Source organism: Triticum aestivum, chromosome 2D (genome assembly GCF_018294505.1).
Source record: "Triticum aestivum cultivar Chinese Spring chromosome 2D, IWGSC CS RefSeq v2.1, whole genome shotgun sequence".
In the NCBI taxonomy this organism is placed as follows: domain Eukaryota; kingdom Viridiplantae; phylum Streptophyta; class Magnoliopsida; order Poales; family Poaceae; genus Triticum; species Triticum aestivum.
Window position 1 is genome coordinate 81,748,400 of NC_057799.1, and position 20,823 is coordinate 81,769,222.

Genomic DNA, 20,823 nt, shown 5'->3' on the forward strand with positions numbered 1-20,823 from the left:
GCCGCAAGCAGAAAATTTTGCACGCCATTAATGAACTCGGGAGAGGATCGGTCATCGTACATCCATTATCGGCTCATCTTCATTACACAACACCGAATAGACCAAATTAATACAAGTTCATACATAAAGTTCATACAAGACTTAAATGCAACAAACAAATAACTCTCTAACTAAAGAATTTAAATGCAACAACAAATGCGATCAAGATCGCAACTAAGGTAACAATTGATCCAACAGCATAATGATACCAAGCCTCACTACCAATGGCATATTTTCTAATCTTTCTAATCTTCAAGCGCATTTTCTCCATCTTGATCTTGTGATCATCGACGACATCGGCAACATGCAACTCCAATTCCATCTTCTCCCCCTCAATTCTTTTCAATTTTTCTTTCAAATACTCGTTTTCTCTTTCAACTAAATTTAACCTCTCGACAATAGGGTCGGTTGGAATTTCCGGTTCACAAACCTCCTAGACAAAAATATCTATGTCAACTTGATGGGCATAATTTGTCATAAACACGAAATGCAACAACTAGTTTTAAAAGAGAATATACCACATCCGAATCATAACAAGGACGAGGGCCGACGGGGACGGATATCAAAACCATGGCACTATGTATAACAAACAACGTACGGGTAAGATAATTATACGAGTAACTATATATCCAAATCACACAAACATCAATTTGGTAATGTAAAACATTCATGAACAAGAGGCTCACCACAAGGTGGTGCCGGTGACGGAACGGTGCGGGCGATCGACTGTGGTTACGACGGAGATTTAGAAGGCACTAAGTAAACCACACCTACATATGCAAACTAAGTGTTAGTTTTGACCACAAATTGCATATAAATCAAATACTAGCACATATATTTTCTACCAGATTACTAAACTCATAAATTAATCACTATACAAAGCATTGCTAGAGCTAATCTAGCAATGAGAGATGAAAGGACAAAGTTGCTAACCTTTGTGATCATTTGAATGGATGGGGGCCTTCAAATCTTGACAAATTTTGGGCAAAATGTGTGATGAGCTCGAGAGGAAGAGGGGAAGAACAGAGAGGAGAGGGGAAAGGGGAAGAACAGAACAAGCTCGGGTGGACGAAGGGCTTATGTAGGACGACCTTTAGCACCGGTTCGTGCCATGAACCGGTACTAAAGGTGTTGGAGGGGTCCCGGACTGACAACATCCTGCCACCACTCACTTTAGTACTGGTCCGTGGCACAAACCGGTGCTAAAGGTCGGCCACGAACCGGTACTAATGAAAGCGGATGGCTAGCCGTTGGAACCGGCACTAATGCACACATTAGTGCCGGTTCAAAAGCAAACCGGCACTAATGTGCTTGACATTTGACCCTTTTTCTACTAGTGTATGCTTGCAAGGAAGCCCTTTGCGAGTCATACTTCGGCAACTGCACTTTATAGTTTCTGTCGAGTTACCTGGCGTATAGTCCACACTAAATCTGTGATCCCTGTTATTCTTCCATGCAATCACAAATCTCTGACTATCGGTCCTTGTCAGTCTATCAATTACCTCAAGCTCATGTACCTTCTTCATATCTTGTTGCAACATATAAAAGTTTGCCTGCATGAATGCTTTGGCAGCATACGACTCAATGGTCTGACACTCAGTCACTGTTACTGGGATAGTCTGTGAGGCCGTGTAGTCATCATAAGCTTCATTCTCACGGAGGCGAACAATACAATTCTCGTAGTGTACAATCATGTCAATGATCGTCATACCATAGTCAAGATGAAGGTGCAGGCTGGAGTTCAGACTCTCACTCCTCTGATTACTGCGCATACCAAGAAAAAACCCACCAGACAAATATGATGCAGCCCAAAGCGTCCTCTTCCTGTACATCCTATGGAGCCATGTTTTCGTTCTCTCCGTTTGCCATTTGCGCACAAACGCGGCCCATCTCTCCTCAAAAACTTTATGTGTAGTGGCATAGTACAGTAATGCCCTGAAATCCTTCAATGACTTGTGGTTGAGGTGTTTCTGCATATTATTTTCAATATGCCATGAACATAGACGATGCCACACGTCAGAAAGCACCTTCCTGATAGCCCTTATCATCGCTGCATCTCCATCGGTAATTACAGATTTGGGCTTCTTCTGACAGTTAGCTTTCAAGAACGTGTTAAGCAACCAAACATATGTAGCCTCAGTCTCGTCTGAAACAATGGCGCAGGCGAATACCATAGTGCAACGGTGGTTATTCAGACCCACAAAAGGGATGGACGGCATTCCATACCTGTTCATCTTGTATGTGTTGTCGAAGACGACAACATCACCGTAGTTAAGATAATCACGGCGTGACTGCGAATCACACCAGAACAGGTTTTGGAGCCTGCCTTCAGCATCAACTGTGTGCTCAAAGAAGAAATCTGGATCTATGTCCTTTCTGGTCAACATGATTCCTATGGCAGTATCAGCATCACCTTGTGCAAGCAATTTCATCTTCTCCCTATAGCACATGTTATACAGCTTTGTCCTCTGAAACGGTGACTTTGCATACGACCCATACCTGCTAACCATGTTGTCAAAAATAATATGTTTTCTCATCCCAGCTCCTGCGATAGCTAAGATCTCTGCTCTCTCAAATGCTTTGATCTGATTATGAGATTGGAGGGAAGGGACTTCGTCCGCTTGTGCAAGAATGTGGCTGTGATCATCGGAGAAACTGCTGACATACCAAAGATTAATCTTTTTATCAAGCTTAACTGTCAAATGGGCTTCGCAGAAGAATCGACTCTCTGGTCTAAGCCTGCGGGTCCGGCCTTCCATGGTACAGAACTTGGCATGTCGTTTTTCTGCGGCGGAACAGAGATACCTCCTCAAGCGCATAGTCCTTGCGCGATCCTTTGAACGTTTTAGCGAGTCCTTCCTGATGTTGAACCCACGTTCTCTCGCGTGCTTGTTGTAGAACGTGTACACCTCATCTAATGACCTGAATGTCCAATCACTTCCCAATGCCTATCAAGTGACTCTTGCTGATATTCATCATAGCCCATGTCAAGGTCAAACTGATCATCATCGCTGTGCTCATCGTTCCCGCTAGGACCATCAACACCTCCCTGCAAAATATGACATATAACCTTGCATGTCAATCTGTTCTTGTATTATTACTTACCACAAATAATGTAAAGAACTTACTTGGCTAGCGCTCCCACTACGAGATGCATCGACCTTGCTCTCGGCATTGTCATCATCTATATTATTATGCTTATTGTCACCATGAGCATTTATCTGTGCACATTTAAAGTAAAATAAGTGGTAATACAATTTTAATGTCAATCATTGCCCTACATTTTTTTTCAACGTACCTGGCTCACACTATCTGCATAAAATTGTTCATCTATATCATATTCCTCATCGTCATCATTGCCATGTAGCTGTACAAATTTAAAAGGACATGTAAGTGTCAAAGAACTAGTTTGTATTCAATATGTTTTGGTCGACATTTAAGGCACTTAGTTACCACTGTACGATTCATCCTGACTCATATAGTTGTCTCCGGGAGGTTGGTTCGCATTCAATGACGAGGATCCATTATCGCTACCGGAATCATCACTGGCGTATCCGGTTTCTTGCTCCATCTATACACATACAAATAAGGTGTGAGATCAATGCCAACATTCCACAACATCATTGCGAATACAGTAAATTCATGAACAGTGACATGACTATGTGTCATGCATACAAATTTGAATGTACAAAATCATTAAGAGGTCATTAAGAGGTCACTACTCTCCTCTCTTATTTAGCCAAGTAGGGAATCATTTTGTGGCATAAAAAATGCAATGAACAAATCAAAAAGAAAAAAGAGAGCCAGAGAACCTACTCTCCGCCGTCGAGGGGTCCTCGCCTAGGGTCGACGCCGATCCGCTGCCACCACCCACGTCGTGGAGGGCGCGTACCAGGAGTTGACGCGGGAGCGCTGGGCGTTTCACCGGCGACACGGCGCGTGGGTGACTACGGACGCCGCCCGTGCTCGCGACTAGACGGGCACGTCGGGGTCAACGTCGTGACGGCGGTGGACCACGGCGGCGTTGATGCCACTAGGGTTTCCTAGGCGGGGATGGGGTGTCGGTTTCACGCGACACCGGCGGCACGCCGCGTGGGTGACTACGGACGCCGCCCGACGTCCTGACGGCGGTGGACCACGGCGGCGTTGATGCCGCTAGGGTTTCATAGGCGGGGATTGGGTGTCGGGGTGGGGTGTCATTTTTTTTCCTTTCCCGATCGAACTAACGAACGCCACGGTATGTGTACGACGCGGGCGTACGGGGCGGGACGTACACGGGCGGACGGCCCTACGACGGACGGCGGGTACACAAATACGAAATTTGATATGAACAATACTACCCCTTCTACGTTTATTGGGGGGGGTGGTGGTGGTTTGTACCGAAGTACTTCTCTATGAATTAATGGTGATGATTAGTACTATGTAGATACACTAGCCGGTATTACTATGATAGTCTTTCGAGGATTTGGACGAGTCTAATGAGATCTAATTAGGTAAAGCCAGTGGACCTAATGTTGCCATCAGCTGGACTTGTACATGACATGGAGTGGATTGGATCGAATAATGCATGCTGAGAATGGGGATTAATTATTCAGTGGTTCTGGCTTCTTGGGGTGCTTAGGTTGTTATGGCTTCTTGGGGTGCTTAGGTTGTTATTAGTGAGATATAATATGGCGGCAGGTAGCTGCTTTTGGTTGATAGTTCTTTGGATAGGTAGGATGAGGACGGTTGAAACAACCAGGCAGCTTTCTCTGTTTCCAGTGGGGGCAACTAGATTCTTATTCTCCCTTTTAGCAGCCCCTTTTGGTCTCTGGATCTCTTAGCTGAGCAACCAAAAAGGTTCATAATGCAAATACAGCAAAAGGACATGCAAGTACTTTTTTTCCCGGTACATCCACTAACATTGTTTAAGTGGTTCTGTTTTCTTGACAAACTGGTAAATGGAATTCATCTCGGTGTACATCCGATGATGACAGCGCAATTCTCCTGCGCGTTCTAACGGTGTCGGACAGTCCATACGTTTGGTGATTTATTTTGCGAATGCAGGCTATACCTGCGAAAACAAGAACACTAAGAATTAAGAAGAACATGATGTATAATTGGTGGAATATTTAGCATAAATCAAGATTCTCTACCTCATTCTGTACTTGCTCTACCAAGTCTGCCACTATCTGCATCATTACATTACAGGTATTTTCGTAGGTTTCTGTTGGCACCTTCTGAACATTAGCTAGGAACGGCCGGTGTCCCCTGACCAGGCACACGGCATGAGTAATGATGGCTGGCGAGGCTCACCGCGTCCCCATGGGGCAGGGGAATTTGCAGGCTTTAGTCTAGCGCAAGTGCATGATTAGATTATCCAGGCTGCATCTGCATGCAGGGGAGGCAGGAGAATGCCAGGTTGAGTAGGGCAAGTTGCTGCTGTTGGGTCGGTACCCAACTGGCATCGCACATGCAGAGGGAGGATGAGACGGAGCGTTGCTTCGGTACACCCCCACACAAATCGTATAAGGACAGTATGATTATTTGATCATAAGGTATACTCCCTTTATCCATCTATATATGGCATAATGCATTTTTTGGGCAAATTTTGACCACATGTTAGAGCAATAATATATGACATGCAAGTTACACAAAGTATACCATCAAATTCGCATGTGGAAGAAGCTTCCAATGATATAATTTTCACATTGTACAATTCATATACTATTAATCTTATCAATAGTCAAAGGCAATATCGGAAAACACATTAGGCCCTATATATATGAATGGAGGGAGTACTCACCTTCGTATGCGGCACATATGAGTTGTACGGTTTTTTTCTTTTTTGAGAATTTGTACGAGCTGTACATAGACATGCACATCCCATCCGCCCTCCCGTCGGGCGCACACCCTCCTAGGGCCTGGCCCATTTATTATTTTATTATTTTTAATTTTCAAAAATTTGAACATAAAGTATGGGGGCCCTAATTGACCTAAGGGAACTGGCGCCCACGCGCCATCGCTCCTGGGCCGGCCCATATAGGCGAGCCCTCGATCATTCCGTCGTTGGTTCGTTCCATCGATCGCATTTACTGTTAACAGTTCACCAGTCAACACTCAACCATTGACTAAATATGGAAAAAAAAATAAACAAACGAAAAAAATTGCAAAAACAAATTTGTGAATTAAAAATATTCATGAATTTTGTAAAAAAAATCACGAATTTGAGAACAAATCACCGAATTTTAAAGAAAGTTCATTGAATTATAAAATTTTCGTATATTTTAAAAAATTCCATCTAATTTGAAAAAAGGTTCATTATTATTTTGTTAGATTTTCGAATTTGAAAAATTACACAAAATAGGAAAAATATCATCGAATTTTGAAAAAAGTTCATCGTTTTAAAAACAAGTTGATCGAATTTGAAAAAAGTTCATCGACTCTTTAAAAAATGTTCGCAAAAAATTCATTGATTTCGATACAAAATACGATTTTTTTTACAAAAAGTTGCACATTTAGAAAACGAAAAAAAAAGAAAAAAATCAAATAAAACCATCATTGAACCAGAAGAAACCGGCTTGAGAAGCTTCCCAAAGTGGGGCTTTCACGAACGTCCAGAAAAGAAAATAGAACGCCAAAACGAAGTAACGCACGAGCGGGTTCGATGGCCTAGTGGTTGAGCGTAGCCGTCGCAACTGAGACGTGAGGTTGCCGGTTCGATTCACTCGTGCCAAATAGGAAATGCCATAAGGTATACTCACCTTCGTATGTGGCACGTATGAGCTATACCTAGAGGTATACCTGGGCCTGGCCCATTTATTATTTTATTCTTTTACTTTTTTTAGCTTTCAAAAAATAGGTGCATGAGTTAGGATTTGAACTCCCAACCTCTTGGTACTTCTACCCACTGTAATCAACTGGGACAGATTAATTGTTGTGCCTAGTTACTTCTTTTATTCTCTTGTTGTGCATCTTATTAGTCTGGTTTTCTTCTTCTTCTTTGGTTTTGTTTGGACTTTTTTCCCTCTGTTTTATTCGTTTTCAGTTTTTGCTTATTTCTTCTGCTTCTTTTTTCTTTTCTTTTTCATTTTTTTTAATTTGTGACTATTTTCTTAAATTCGTGAACTTATTTTAAATCCGTGAACTTATCTTTTGAATTCATGAACTTCTCTTCAAATGGATGAAATTTTTTTCAATTTCATATACTTTTATCATTTTTTGTCAAATTCATGAACTTTTTAAAATTGGTGAACTTTAAAAAAATTCAAACCTTTTCAAATTTCTGAACTTTTTTGTCAAATTCGTTGACTTGATTTCAAATTGATGCATATTTTTCAATTTTGCAAACATTTTGGTCACATGCGTGTACTTTTTTCAAATCGGTAAACTTTTTTCTAACTTGTGGGGTTTTCTTTAACTAGTAAATATTGCACATCTTGTTAGAATCAATATTTTAATATATGAGCATTGCATTTTCATTTAGATATTGCACATCTCATTGTATCCTTTCCTCTTCTACGAACTCCCAACGCAGCTCACAAGTAGCAATCACCAGGCAAGTTCATACCTTGCATGCCTTTGTTTATGCTTTCATAAAAGCATCTTTACAAAATTCTCTACTTGCATAATCTATTCATTTCATTAAGTAAAATTATATTCAGTACTATCAATTCATTGGTGAGCGGTGGAACTCGGGATGGTAACACGGTGGTAGAGTGCCATTGCACCGGGCTTAACAACCAAAGTCAGCAGACATTCTAGCGTCGTAGTGATAGCGTTGACCACGGAGCCTGGAATGGGACGTGCGAGTAAATAACTTTTCCTCGTATCGATGTGCCCTTGCACAGGTTCACTGCGGGGGGGGGGGGGTAAATCCGTATAACCAGCCCAGCGAGTCGATATATCCTGTCGGCTATGTCTGTCGTAAATACCCTATCGGTAGAGGGTTGTCAATCCTTTTTTGTCACGGCGGCGTAAATGCTCATCGGTCACGAGGCCGTATAAACCCTACCTGTAGCAGATTTTGGGCAAAAGAGGGAATACCTCTCGAGCCAGGGGCAGGGCATTGGTAAACATGGGAGAGGGAAAGACTCGAATCTTAGACCCGGCCACACATCATGGATGTGACAGGTTATGGACCAGGCAAAAGGGCTAAGTTAATCGTTTGTGAGTAAAGTAGCACACCTCTGCAAAGTGTAATGAATTGTGGCTTGTCACTCCCTGATCTGGGAAAGACCTGCGAATGCGGCGAGAAAGGAGTCTATTGGAGATTCTAACAACCCGTGAAGTCTGATGACTAAATGCTATAAGTAAAATTTGGTGCTACAGATATTTTCCAAAATAATTGCTGAGGCCTATTTGGAATCAGTAGTAGCTATAGTGCATCTCCACCCGCAATATCTATGAATTTGTTGCTGGAGAGTACTTCTACGAAGAGCCAGACATTTCTAGTGGAGTCGAAGGAGTCGACTACATCATCGCCTATGGAGCCGACAACGGAGGAGAAGGATCAGAGTAGCAGCGGCAACAAGAGTAGTGTAGAATAGTAGTAGCAGTCAGCTTGATCATGTGTGACATGACCTAAACAAAATAAGTGATCGCAGGATCAATAGTGGTACCCCGCATTTTGGTACCAGTAGTTTGAATCGTTTCAATGTTGGGTCTTTGTTTGAATAAAGGTTGTAATACAATGATGGTTTGGACCCGCTATGTTTCTGTTGTACACTCTGGGGGATATAAGGTTCATGAAACGGTGTCTTATGGGCGTTATATCAACGACAGGCATACTAAAGCATGCAGTGGTATGCTGGGTCACCGCAGTTCTCCCCTCCACCTTCCAAATAGGTTTTTATTTTTTTTCTTGTTATTTATTTTAGTTTTTTATTCTTTCCATTTTGTTTTCCTTATTTTTTTCATTTTTTCTTTTGTTTCCTTTTCTTTATTTCCAAATTTAACGAATATTGTCTGAAATCTAGGAACATCTTTTTTCAAGTTGGTGAACATTTTTTGAAATTTGACCATTTTCTTCAAATCTAGGTGAACATTTTTTTGAATTCAAATTCGGTTCACTGATTTCAAAAAATGTTCATTATTTTTTTAAAATAGCAAACATTTTTTAAAATCTATGGTTTTTGTACAAATTTGTCAAAAAAAATTGAATTCCTGATTTTTTTTTAGAAAAATTGCGTACATTTTTTAGAAAAATTCGTGAACAAGTTTCTTGCATAGGCGGTCATTTTTTGAAATTCGTGACTAGATTTTTAAATTTAGAATTATTTTTTTCACATACATTTTTCTAATTCATGATGTTTTTAACATTTGCAAACATTTTTCTGAATTTTGTGAACCATTTTTCAACAATTGAGATTTTTTTTCAAAGTTTGCCAATAATTTTGCACATTTTCATAAATATTCATGATTTTCTTGAAATTGTGAAATTTTTTGAATACACGAACATATGTTCTGAAATCATGAATATTTTTGAATTGATGAATGTTTTTCGAAATGCACTAACTTTTCTTGTTCACTGTGCCAACATATTTTTCAAAATCATGAACATTTTATGATTGCTAAACATTGTTTTCCAAAATTCTGGTTTTTGAAATTTAGATCTTTTTAAAATTCCAAATTATTTTAAAAAGAGAAAAAAAATAAAAAAGTAGAAAGCAAAAAAAAGTGCAGGGCGTCCATCCCCGCTAATGGGCCGAACCAACAGGGGCGCGTGGGAGGGGAGGGGTTATGCTTTGGCATGTTCGCTAGGACTATGGGGCTGTTTGGTTTTAGGCCTAGCAGTGCAACACTTTGCCATACAATGTTGCCAAACTTGCCTAAGGTTAGTTCTTCAGAATAAGAGCCACAAGTTGGCAAGCCTAAGAGAATCTTGCCACACTTTTTGTGTGTATGTCATGTGGGGCCCTAGTGTCGCTTGCCTAAGATGTGGCTTTAACCAAATATTCACCTTAGTTGGTCAAATTTGTCTAACCTTAGGTGTGGCAACATTTGGCAATCTTAGTCACAAACCAAATAGCCCCTATATGCCGCTGTCTACGGCAAAGATTCATCGTTTCGCATAAGCGGGTCTCCGACTAAGCTGGCCCATGAAGAACAGGCAAGGTAGCTCAAAAAGAGTTGCAATCGCGGGGATTCAAACACAGGATGAATGCTATACACGACTTGTTAGAACCAGCTGAGCTAGCAGTCATGTCTGATCGTATAGTAGCATCAATCATAAAGAACCAGTACGCTGCGGAGATCTGAATTAATTTAGGAATTCGAAAGCAACTTAAAAATGCTGAATAATTTTTTTAAAACTATAACATTTTTGAAAAACAGGATTATTTTTGAAAATCATGAACAATTTTTTGAAACGGGAAGATTTTACCAAATTCCAAAACAATATTTAGAAGCATGAACATATTTTGAAATTGCTGGAAAATAAATTAAACCTGGGAAATTTTTGGAAACATCTGAAAAATAAAAACATGAACAAATTTTGAAATTTGTGAACAATTTCTGAAATTGTGAATATTTTTTAAAAATTGTAAAAATTCAAAAAATATTCCGGACAGTTTTTGGAAGAAAGGAATATTTTTGGAATTGCCAAACATTTTTGTTAATTTGTGAAAATTTTATTAAAACATGAATGTTTTTTAAAAAGTTAAACGTTTTAGAGAAACAACATTTTCCAAAATTTTCGAACAAATTTCGACAGATGATCTTATTTATAAAAGAAATACCTAAAAATAAAAGAAAGAGAAAACCCGTAAACAAACTTAAATAGAAAAAACCGAAGAAGGAACAAGAAAACCGGTAAAAAAGAAAAAAAATACTATTCGAGGATCATTCCAGAAAGTTTCCAAAACCGGCTGGCTAGCTTTGGTATAATGGTCCAGCCCATTGACAGCGCTGAAGGTTATCACCTTGTATGAAAAAATATTAAACTTGTATTTGAAAAATGTTGATAAGCATTTGAAAAACAAAATTGTAAATGCGTATAGAAAAATGTTGACCGTGTCTTCTGGAAATGTTAATATGATATTTTAAAAATGTTAGAAAAATTAATAGAAAAAATATTAACCATGTATTCAAAAAATATTGAACTTGTATTTGAAAAATATTACACATGTATTATACATATTAAAAAAAAGTGTCGGAAAACAGTGAAATAAGAGAGAGAAAAGAAAAACATATGAAAACGAGAAAGAAAGAAAAAAACCAAAGAAAAAAGAAATAAAATCAAAGAAAAATAAATAAAACCGAAGAAAGAACCAGTAAAAACAGAGAAAGAAGATAAGAATAACCAGTGAAAAACAAGAAGAAAAAAAGGGAAAGCCGGTGAAAACCTGATGTATTTCCTTCAAATAGTTTGTGCCCTTCTAAACTAACGCGTACTCCATCTTGTCTTAGTGACTACCAACACTTGGAAGAAACTATGATCGGTGGTTCGAATGCCACCTGCGCCGTTTTCTCCCTACTTCATTTGTTTTAAATGCGGAGAAAATCTACCATCTCGATATAGTGATCCGATGGCCTGTATTTCTAGGAGATCATCTCGGGCCCAAGTACGTTCATCGATCAAGAATTCCCATCATTTTGGATGGGACTCAAGGCGCTTTCAAAAATCATTATTGATAATGTTCGTGCGGGTGAAAGAGTGGCAACATCGTTGCTTCAGTCCAATTGCAGCATCTTCATCGAAGTCTTTGGAGTATTTTTTGGAGCAATGCCGTGAAAAAGATGTTATCAAGAGGTTTCGTTGTAATTATTGGTGATAGTTGTTACTTTGTATTTTGTTGGATCTTGGAGCCCTCGTGGCGCTGGTTCCATGGGCCTTGGCCCGTGGTTCACGGGCGCAGCCCGGTCAGCCCTCTGGTCCGGAAACAGAGAAACCCTAGCGTCTCCTCCCGAGTCCCTCTCGTGGACGGAAGCTTCTTCTCCGAGTCCCTCTCATGGTCGAAACCGCCAGGCTTGTACTTCTCAAACCCCGGCCATTGAGTACCTCTCAAACTTCGCACTTCGCAGTCGCTGGTTCGGGTTTGGTTTTCTCAGGTGGGAGTCGAGCGAGGCCGAGGCGCGCGCGCTAGTCAAATCGCCGAACAACTTACACTCCTCGGCGTAAGTGCGAGATGGCTGAGACGGAGGCTTACACGACAGAGTCACACACGGAGGAGACGGATGCGGACACAACGGAGTCAGAGATGGAGTCATACACGACGGACACGGACAGTTTGCCGGAGCTCACGCCGGAGGAGATGGCGCGGCTGCTGGAGCCAGACCCGGAACTCACGGACGACGAGAAGGCGCTGCGGGCCCTTCACCTCGTCTGCTGCAGAGAGCTCACCGAGTACGACCCCAAGTCGGAAGCTTATGTCTGCACGCGCTTCTCCAGCTTCAACATAGCCCTCTTCGACCTCGACGAAGAATGTCAGTGTGCTATTCACAACTAGCTAGTATCTCATAACCCGCGTCTAGATACATCCTTTTGTTCGCTTCTGATTTGCTTAAATTTGTTTACAGCCGAGGCTATCCATGGGCCGCCGCTCCAGGAGCTGACCAATTCTCAGTGGAGGTCAATTAACGAGGCATCTGTTAATGTCATCTCCTTGAAGGTAATCCAGTCCGACGTGGGCTACCCGATCAATGTCTTTGGTACTGTTCTGGCAAGGGATGAGGTCGACTACAAGTGTGTCTACTTGTTCCGGCGCGATAGGGATGATTCCCAGTACATCGAGTCCCCGGTATGCATCTGTTACTCCACCATCAATTCTTTTACTTAGTTTTTTTTTGCTTACTACTACCTCCATGCCAAAATATATGACGTTTTGGTAGGCTAAAACCGTCATATATTTTGGCACTGAGGTAGTAGATTATCTACAGCATGTATAAATTGAATCTCAACGACGCCCTCTTTTAAGTGCACCGTGTGAAAAAGATATCCCCGTATTAGGAAGCTGTACCACCCTCTATCTAGACCAGAAATTTCTCTTTTTTGTTTTTCCAAACAAGAGAACATTTTACCTTAATACTTTGCAGGTCAAGTATACACAAGTGCCACAAATTGTATAAAATGCTTCTGATTTTTTATAATGAAAAATGGACGATGAGGATAGAGGGTACACTGATATGGGGTACAACTAGAACTGTCCCGTCAGACTAGTTATGATTGGTTTGATTGTCGTCCCAACTAGAATCAACTGGAGATGACCAGCTGTTAACTATTTGAAGACATTTTGGTGTTGATTATCTTTCCTTAAATCCTTATGCAGGAGGACATGTTAACTTTGACAGGTCCAAGTCGAGGACTTGTCGTATCAGATACCATATTTTTTGAGATCAACCTAAAGATTAGGGGCAATGTAATCACCGATGACAAAGATTTTAGCAAAGGTGTAATAGAGCACTATATTGTTCCCTTGGCCAGGGGACCCAAGACTGAGCTGCTAACTAGCTGGCTGAGTACGGTAGAACTGGTATTGGCGCCTGCTCCATTTGCCGTGGCAGCTACCGTTAAAATCAATATTTTGAATGGGCCATGTGATGCTCCTTTCAGAGGCAAAGTAACTGCTTGGACCGCTGGAGATGCTGAGACCCATATCATTCTGTACGAATACGGAAACAAAGCGATGGATGATCTTCAATTAATCAAAGATGGCGGTTCGATTGCTTTAAGCCATAATCTGGTGGCCGTCCCTGTCCCTAATTCCTTGTATGATGAGTATGAAGAAATAGTGCTCACTGTTTGTTTTACTACCAGTAATGATGAGGATGAATGCACCTCGGTCACTCTACAATACCCTCAGGAAGAGAAGGTTTGCAATCACGGTTCCTATGAGCTTCAAGTGGAGGTTACTTGGACAAGCATTCTTGAAGGGCCGTTCGGCACAGATATTGACAAAAGATGGAGCTCTGTGCCTCAAAAACTATTGTTGTTCTAGGATGCTTGGTCGGATACTGATTATATGTCTACAATTCTACCTGATTATGTCTCCAGAAAGATGTTTGGTTTCAACTTTGTTGCTCTGTTTCCCTTATATGGAATATAATGAAGGCATGACACCCTAGCTATGCCTGAGTACCTGCTTGACGTTTTCAGTAGAAATAATTTATTTAATGATATTGAGTATGTTATTCAGCGTGTGTACTATCTAGTTTGTACCAACTTAATTATTTACAAGAAGCGAGGATAGCCTGATAATGGATGGGCGCGGCAACACCCGCCAAAAGAAACCTGAAGATTGTGTATTCTGTTCTGAGGATGAATCCATTAGACATATTTTCTTTGATTGTGTGGTAGCTAAACAGATTTTGATTCATAGACTCATCTTCTCTTGGAAAGCGCTATGTTACTCTAAACACATCTCTCCTCATTAAATACATGCCACATAAGCAAATTCGTCTTGGACTGCACTATGTTACTTGCTAAGTTACTCCCACTATGATTAGCCTAGATGAGAAGTCATGCCAGCTCTTGTTGAAGCTTCTTGTTTTCAGCCACATATTTAACAACTTCTGGCTTTACCATAGAGGCGTCCTAAAGAATCACAGTAAATCAATAATGTCAGAAACATAAATTTGCTCGGGAACTTTTGAGATGGTATAAACATAATAATAGAAACGAAATTTCTATCAATGTAGACGAGCATTAATAAAGATTAGATATCACTGTCATACCAACAATGGCACGGAGAGGGGCATTTAAGAAATCCTCCCTCCATCCCAAATAAGTGTCTCAATGTTATACTAACTTTTGTACAAAGTTATACTAAGATTAAAACACTTATTTTGGGATGGAGGGAGTATTCTCTTCAAACAATAAAGTCCCTAGTCAATTGGTAGGTTACATGGCAGCTTGCAAACATATGACAGTGCTAAACTAGAGCTAAATATCGCCATTCCAAGTAGCGACAAGTAATATGGATCGGAGGGAGTACATGTTTTTTTAAGCATAATAATTTGATGAAGATAAACATCCAAGCAGAATAATAGTGCAAACCGCAGTGTATCACTGAGTAATTTGCTGCACATTTGATGTTGTTATGCGCAACAACTGGTACTTAGACACATCTCAGATTTCTTTGAGGTCCTCTGGGTGATGATTATTTGTCTATTGCTAGGAATTGGCCTGCTAATAAGAAGCACTCAGTTCTTAATACAGACTGTGCTTGCACCTTGGGGTGCATCTAGAAAAACAGGAATGACCATGTCAAAAACAATACCTCATTGTCTGACACTAAATAGGTTTGGTGGCTCATTCTGACATCCCTCGACAATGGCTAATTCTATTCAAGGATCAAGCCCTGGGGAAAAGCAGGAGCTCATAACGTATACGAAATGGAAAGATTGGAGATAAAAAAAGTAGTATGTGTATTTGCTGCGGCTGGGTCTCATACCAAAGGGCGACATCGGTATTATTATTTTTTGTTTATATGGTGGATGCTCACAATGTTAGAAGCTTGTTCTCCTGGCTATCGACACTCTCTGAACACCCTAAATCCCTTGTGGCCGACCTTATTTCTAGTACTCCCTCCGTCCCATAATATAAGAGCGTTTTTGACACAATATAAGAGCGTTTTTGACACTAGTGTAGTGTCAAAAACGCTCTTATATTATGGGACGGAGGGAGTATATTGGAGTCGCCCTAAGCTGAATCCCCTCAAAAGTGAAAACCAACTGTTTCCATTCGACTCCTGTAAGAAAAAACTGTTCCCATTCCCACCCACATCCTTCTGAATATCTGAGATTCAAGCCCCTTACAAGTATCACAACAATTCATTATTGTACCTTGTCACAAAGGTGAATCTCCACATTCAGAGCTCATTGAACTATGTTGTAATTTAAGTAAATGAGGTCAAGTTGCATCTTAGACTATGCCTATGATAAAAACATAAACTGTTTAAGGACCAAGCGAGTAATGATAACAATAGCAACTGTTACAGGTATCCAAGGAGAGGCTGGCATGCCCTCACAGATCAAGTTCTACAAGGAAAACAAACAGAAAAATAAAGAGCTAATGACCATCTTTCATAAAGGCATGTTCGTCCTAAGGAATCATAAACGATCTCATGGGCACAGACCGCCATCTTTTCTCAAAATCGTCGCGCAGTGGGCTTGTTAAGATAGGCCTCCAAACAACCTTCAAATGCATTTTGTAGGAACCATGACAGCAAACCATCTCCTCATAAGGGTATTGTAGCATCACCAAGGTCTGCTTATCTTCATCATCCTTGTCACAAAAGCAAACATAGATCATACTTTCTGGTTCTTCATTGAGCACGAAGTTCAGCCTCGGAACAGCTACCAACTTACGAGTTAACACAACCAAGTGACCATCTCCAATAAGTCCGTGAGTGCCGGTTGCTTTACTGTCATCATATTCATAGAGAATGATATGGTTGTGAGTATTTTCAGTAGTCCCAGCAGATATTTTTCCCTTGAAAGGGAGATCAAGCTGTCCATTCAAGATCTTGACGTCAAGAGTAACTGCCACAGGATATGTCTACGGTACTCAGCCAACTATGTAGCAGCGAGGTCGCGGGTTGACTTTCAAAGGGGACAAGATAGTGTTCTATTACACCTTTGCTAAAATCTCTGTCACCTGTGATGTTATCACCCTTGATTTTAAGATTGATCTCAAAAAATATTGTATCTGATACGACAAATCCTCGAGATGGGCCTGTCAGAGTTAACATGTCCTTCTGCACAAGGGTGTAGGGAAACACTTCAGGTCAAATTATCTCTACCTAGTTGAACAAGATACATCTAATTACAGTTGGACTTGACATGCAAACCAAGCTTGATTAATCAGATACAATAAAACATATGTTAAACTACGAGAACACAACTCCTTTTGCTGTTCTAGTAGCTTATGATGGCTGCGGACAGCCAGCCATTTGTGACTTGTATGTTCAAGTAAACAAACACAAATACAAATCGCTCAAAATTTAGGCTTATCACATGAAAAGATTGCTTGTTTAGGGAACTCGCATTCAAAGAAACTGATACGCTTAAATAGCATACAAAGATACATCTGGTTTTATCACATTCCTTAATGCGGTGTCAGCATCTCTCAAGTTTGTTTCGAGTCCAAAACATGTCAGCTTTAAGGCAATGATTCAGAAATAGATTTTGCACTAAGATAAAACAAGTGGTCGGACATCAGTGTAGAGACAACTAAATGACACAGAAAACCATTTTCCTTAATGGGATAGTGCTGTTTGATAATAAACTATGTCAAATAATGGCTTGGAGATGTCGATTCTAAATCATGATATTTGTAACCAAGAATCATACTGAGAACTATTTCAGTAACAACGACTACAAACTTTGAAAGAACTGCTTAGCAGTGCATGGTCGGAATGCTAGCAACTTTCACCATGCCATATTGGACTATCCAATTGTTTGCGGTTCTAGTTCATAATGAGTCTAAATAATTCAAAACTATAACAATGATCAAATAATTTTAATGCAATTCAACATGAACTCCTTTATCCCATAGTGGATGTATTACAGCATACTGATTTGATTTGTGTATACTAGTAACTAGTAACAAAAGTATTTTTTTACAGTAACTAGTAACAGAAGCTAAGACTGAGGGAGGAACAAATACTGACCTCAGAATTGATGCACTGGGAATCATCCCTTTCCCGCCTGAACAGATAGACACATTTGTAGTCGACCTCGTCCCTCGCAAGAACGGTACCAAATATGTTGATTGGGTAGGGCACATCAGATTCATTTATCTTCAGGGAGATAACATTAACCGATGATTCCTCGGTCGGCTCCCACTGAGAATAGGGTAGATCTTTAAGTGGCGGCCCAAGGATAGCCGCAGCTGTAAATTAATGCCAGCAACATAAATCAGAACCAGCAAGAGGATGCAGCAATTATATTGCTAAGATATAGAAGGATATACTCAAAATACATGAAATGGTTGTGACTGAGAATATACTTACACTCTTCATTCAGGTCAAAGAAGGCAATGTTAAAGCTGTTGAAGCGGGTACAGACAAAAGCATTCTTTCTAGGGTCATATTCGGTGAACTCTTTGCAGCAAACAATATGAAGAGCCCGCAGCGCCTTCTCCTCCTCTGTCATCTCCGGGTCTGGCTCAATCATCATCAACATTTCCTCTAATGCAAGCTCTGACTCTGACTCTGACTCCGTCTCTGTCCCTGTCCCTGTCCCTGTCTCTGTCTCTGTGTCGGTTACGAGCTTCATCTGCTGCGCATTCTCCTCCAAGGTGAGCGCTATGTCTGACTCTGTATCTGACTCTGTTTCAGTCTCGGCTACCAGCCTCATCTGCTGCGCATTCTCCTCCAAGGTGAGCTTTGTATCTGTTACCGGCTCCATGTGCAGAGCATCATCTTGCAATGTGAGCTCCAGCTCTGGTAGCAGCACCTCCTCCAATTGCAGAGCTGGCTCTGGCTCTGGCTCTGGCTCTGTCAGCAGTGTCATCTCCCTCAATGTGGGCTGCGGCATTATATTTCTAAGCAATGGCATCAACGCGGTGAACACCCTTCCCAGGTTGACATCCAGATCAACTTGCCGTGCCTTGTCCACCTCAAACATGAGCTCTGGATCAGCCTGCAGCGGCTTCTCCTCAGACATGAGCTGCCGACCCACCAGCAGCGCCTCCTCCTCGGACGTGAGCTCCCGATCCGCCAGCAGCGCCTCCTCCTCAGACATGAGCTCCGGCTCCGACAGCAGGGTCTTCTCCTCTGACGCGGACCGCTTCCCGCTCGCGCCCGGCATCTTGGCCCCAGCACCGAGAAAAGGGAAAACGCGGATGTGAGATTTCGTTGCTTGGTGTCAAATCAGAATCATAAAATCGCATCCCATCAACACAGAAGAAAGAGGAGGGGATCATTCGAGGAGGGCGTCGTACCGTGTTCTCGCCTTCTTGAACTTTGTCCTCGCTCGACTCAGCCGCCGTGAAGGGGTTAGGGTTTAGCGAGGGGGTGTGGGTGTGGCGCGCGAGGAGGAGGTCCGGGCGGTGTGGGGATTAGCGCAGAGAAAGGGGCTCGCCAAGTAGGTAGGTGAAGACTCCTTTTTGCCTTTTTCTTTCTTGTTTTTTGAGCTGAAGTAGGTGAAGACTTGGGGAAGAATTTTTTGAGGGGTTGGAATGCTCTCCTTCGTGTACGCTTATGGCAGATCATCTTTATCGCTTGCGGCCAGCCCATATTCGAGATTTTTCACTTGTTCTAAAAAAGGCTATTATTACGGGATGTTCTTTCGTTTTTTTTTCTCTCATTCGAGAAATAAAGTCTTATTGCTGTGAAAAAATTTATTTCGCTTGGCCTTTTTGTTTTTTCTTCTTTTATTTTCCTATTTTCATTTCGCTAAAAATAGTACTTAGGAAAGAAAATTGAAATCCATTAAAAAAACTCGCGAACAATTTTTTAATTAACAAATATATATTTTTTGAATTCGTGAGCATTTTTTGGAATAAGAGTATTCTGAATTCAAATATATATTTTAAAATAGTGAAAAAAATTCTAAATTCATGAATATATTTGAATTCAAGGACATATTTTCATATTCACAAACATTTTTGGAGAAATTTGTCAAATTCTTGAACGTTTTTTGAATTTTGTGAACATTTTTTGAAATTTGAGAAAAAAAATCAAACTTGCAAACCTTTTTGAAATTGCGACCAGTTTTTCAATTCATGAACATATTTTACAATTTACGGATATTTTTTGAATTCAAGAACATTTCTTTAATTCACAAAAAAAATTCATGAACATTTTTTTCAAAATCATGAATATATTTTGAATTCACGAATATTTTCAAGTTCCCGGTTCTTCCACCTCTCTCGTGTTCAAGCTCCTTCCGGCAATAATGCAAAGTGAATTATTTCCCTTTCTTCTTCCTCTTCTCCCTTTCTTTCCTCTTGTCCTAAACAAACCTTGAGCAATGTTGAGCTACAACACAGAAACAAAAACAAGTTAGCCTAGTAGCCACCTATACATACAAGACATCAAGAAAGCACTTGATGAATTTGAGAAACAATCACCTTGTCGAACGCACTACAACCACTTGGATTAATGTGTTTGACATGTGTTCCGAAAAAGGGTTCCCCCCCGCTTTATATTATAAAGCCATCGACCAAGCATCCAACACGAGAGTACAAGTACCAATCAAGTCATCAAGTCATGCTAGGGGCACAGCGGAACAAGCCACAAAAAGAAAGAAAAAGAGAGCTAATCCGGCTCGGGTGGGGGTGGCGGTGGAGGTGGTGCTGGCGAGAGGGCTGCTGCCGAGGATCGAAGGCCTGCACTGATGTTGTCAAGGATGTCCCGATCACGCCGCTTGCTAAGCGGTCTTCAGAGCTGTAAGAAGCCACACATTTTATAGATAGCGTCAGTCGCACGGTTGGGAATCACACGCTCGATGACGAGCTTATTGCGGATACACCACAGGGTCCAAACAAGGGTCCCCAAAGCCACCCAAGTGGCGGCTTTCCGGGGGCTAGGGAGGCTAAAGGCCTCCCCAAACAGGTCAGGGAGGTTATCGTGGCACCAGTTGCCACCCACGACCTCCCGGAAGCAACTCCATAGGAATTGAGCTGCAGGGCAACGGAAGAAAATGTGGTTGCAATCTTTCGGAACCAAACAAAGGGGGTAGAGGCCATCCCCAGGGCCGCTACGCTTGCGGACCTCCGTGCCCAAGGGTAGCCGGCCTCGAACCCACTGCCAAAGGAATATGAGGATCTTCAGGGGAAATTTGATTTCCCAAACAACGGATAATTCCGCCGGTCCCGGAGTGGGGACAATCGCCTGATAAAGGGACCTAGTTGAGAAG

At 41.3% G+C, this 20,823-nt stretch overlaps 2 protein-coding genes across 2 annotated transcripts; one reads left to right on the forward strand and one right to left on the reverse strand.

Moving 5' to 3' along the window:
- The first annotated feature begins 11,911 nt into the window (after window positions 1-11,911).
- On the forward strand, window positions 11,912-14,002 carry LOC123048842 (uncharacterized). The gene is made up of 3 exons (XM_044471865.1): window positions 11,912-12,444; window positions 12,538-12,758; window positions 13,287-14,002. The coding sequence occupies exons 1-3, from the start codon at window positions 12,147-12,149 to the stop codon at window positions 13,953-13,955; spliced, it is 1,188 nt and encodes a 395-aa protein (XP_044327800.1). The 5' UTR covers window positions 11,912-12,146; the 3' UTR covers window positions 13,956-14,002.
- Window positions 14,003-15,894: 1,892 nt separating this feature from the next.
- LOC123051761 (uncharacterized) lies at window positions 15,895-19,065 on the reverse strand. The gene is made up of 4 exons (XM_044474733.1): window positions 18,905-19,065; window positions 17,973-18,771; window positions 17,631-17,851; window positions 15,895-16,715 (listed from the first exon to the last, which is right to left on the reverse strand). Exons 2-4 carry the CDS (start codon window positions 18,769-18,771, stop codon window positions 16,491-16,493), a joined length of 1,245 nt encoding a protein of 414 aa, XP_044330668.1. The 5' UTR covers window positions 18,905-19,065; the 3' UTR covers window positions 15,895-16,490.
- Window positions 19,066-20,823: the final 1,758 nt, after the last annotated feature.

What these genes read in the sequence shown, in the direction of transcription:
- LOC123048842 (XM_044471865.1), top strand. Translation starts at nt 12,147, where the DNA reads ATGGCTGAGACGGAGGCTTACACGACAGAGTCACACACGGAGGAGACG. An exon ending in CTTCGACCTCGACGAAGAAT is followed by an intron (nt 12,445 to 12,537) that starts GTCAGTGTGCTA and finishes ATTTGTTTACAG; the next exon opens with CCGAGGCTATCCATGGGCCG. An exon ending in CCCAGTACATCGAGTCCCCG is followed by an intron (nt 12,759 to 13,286) that starts GTATGCATCTGT and finishes ATCCTTATGCAG; the next exon opens with GAGGACATGTTAACTTTGAC.
- LOC123051761 (XM_044474733.1), bottom strand. Translation starts at nt 18,771, where the DNA reads ATGCCGGGCGCGAGCGGGAAGCGGTCCGCGTCAGAGGAGAAGACCCTG. An exon ending in CTTTGACCTGAATGAAGAGT is followed by an intron (nt 17,852 to 17,972) that starts GTAAGTATATTC and finishes ATTAATTTACAG; the next exon opens with CTGCGGCTATCCTTGGGCCG. An exon ending in CCCAGTGCATCAATTCTGAG is followed by an intron (nt 16,716 to 17,630) that starts GTCAGTATTTGT and finishes ACCCTTGTGCAG; the next exon opens with AAGGACATGTTAACTCTGAC.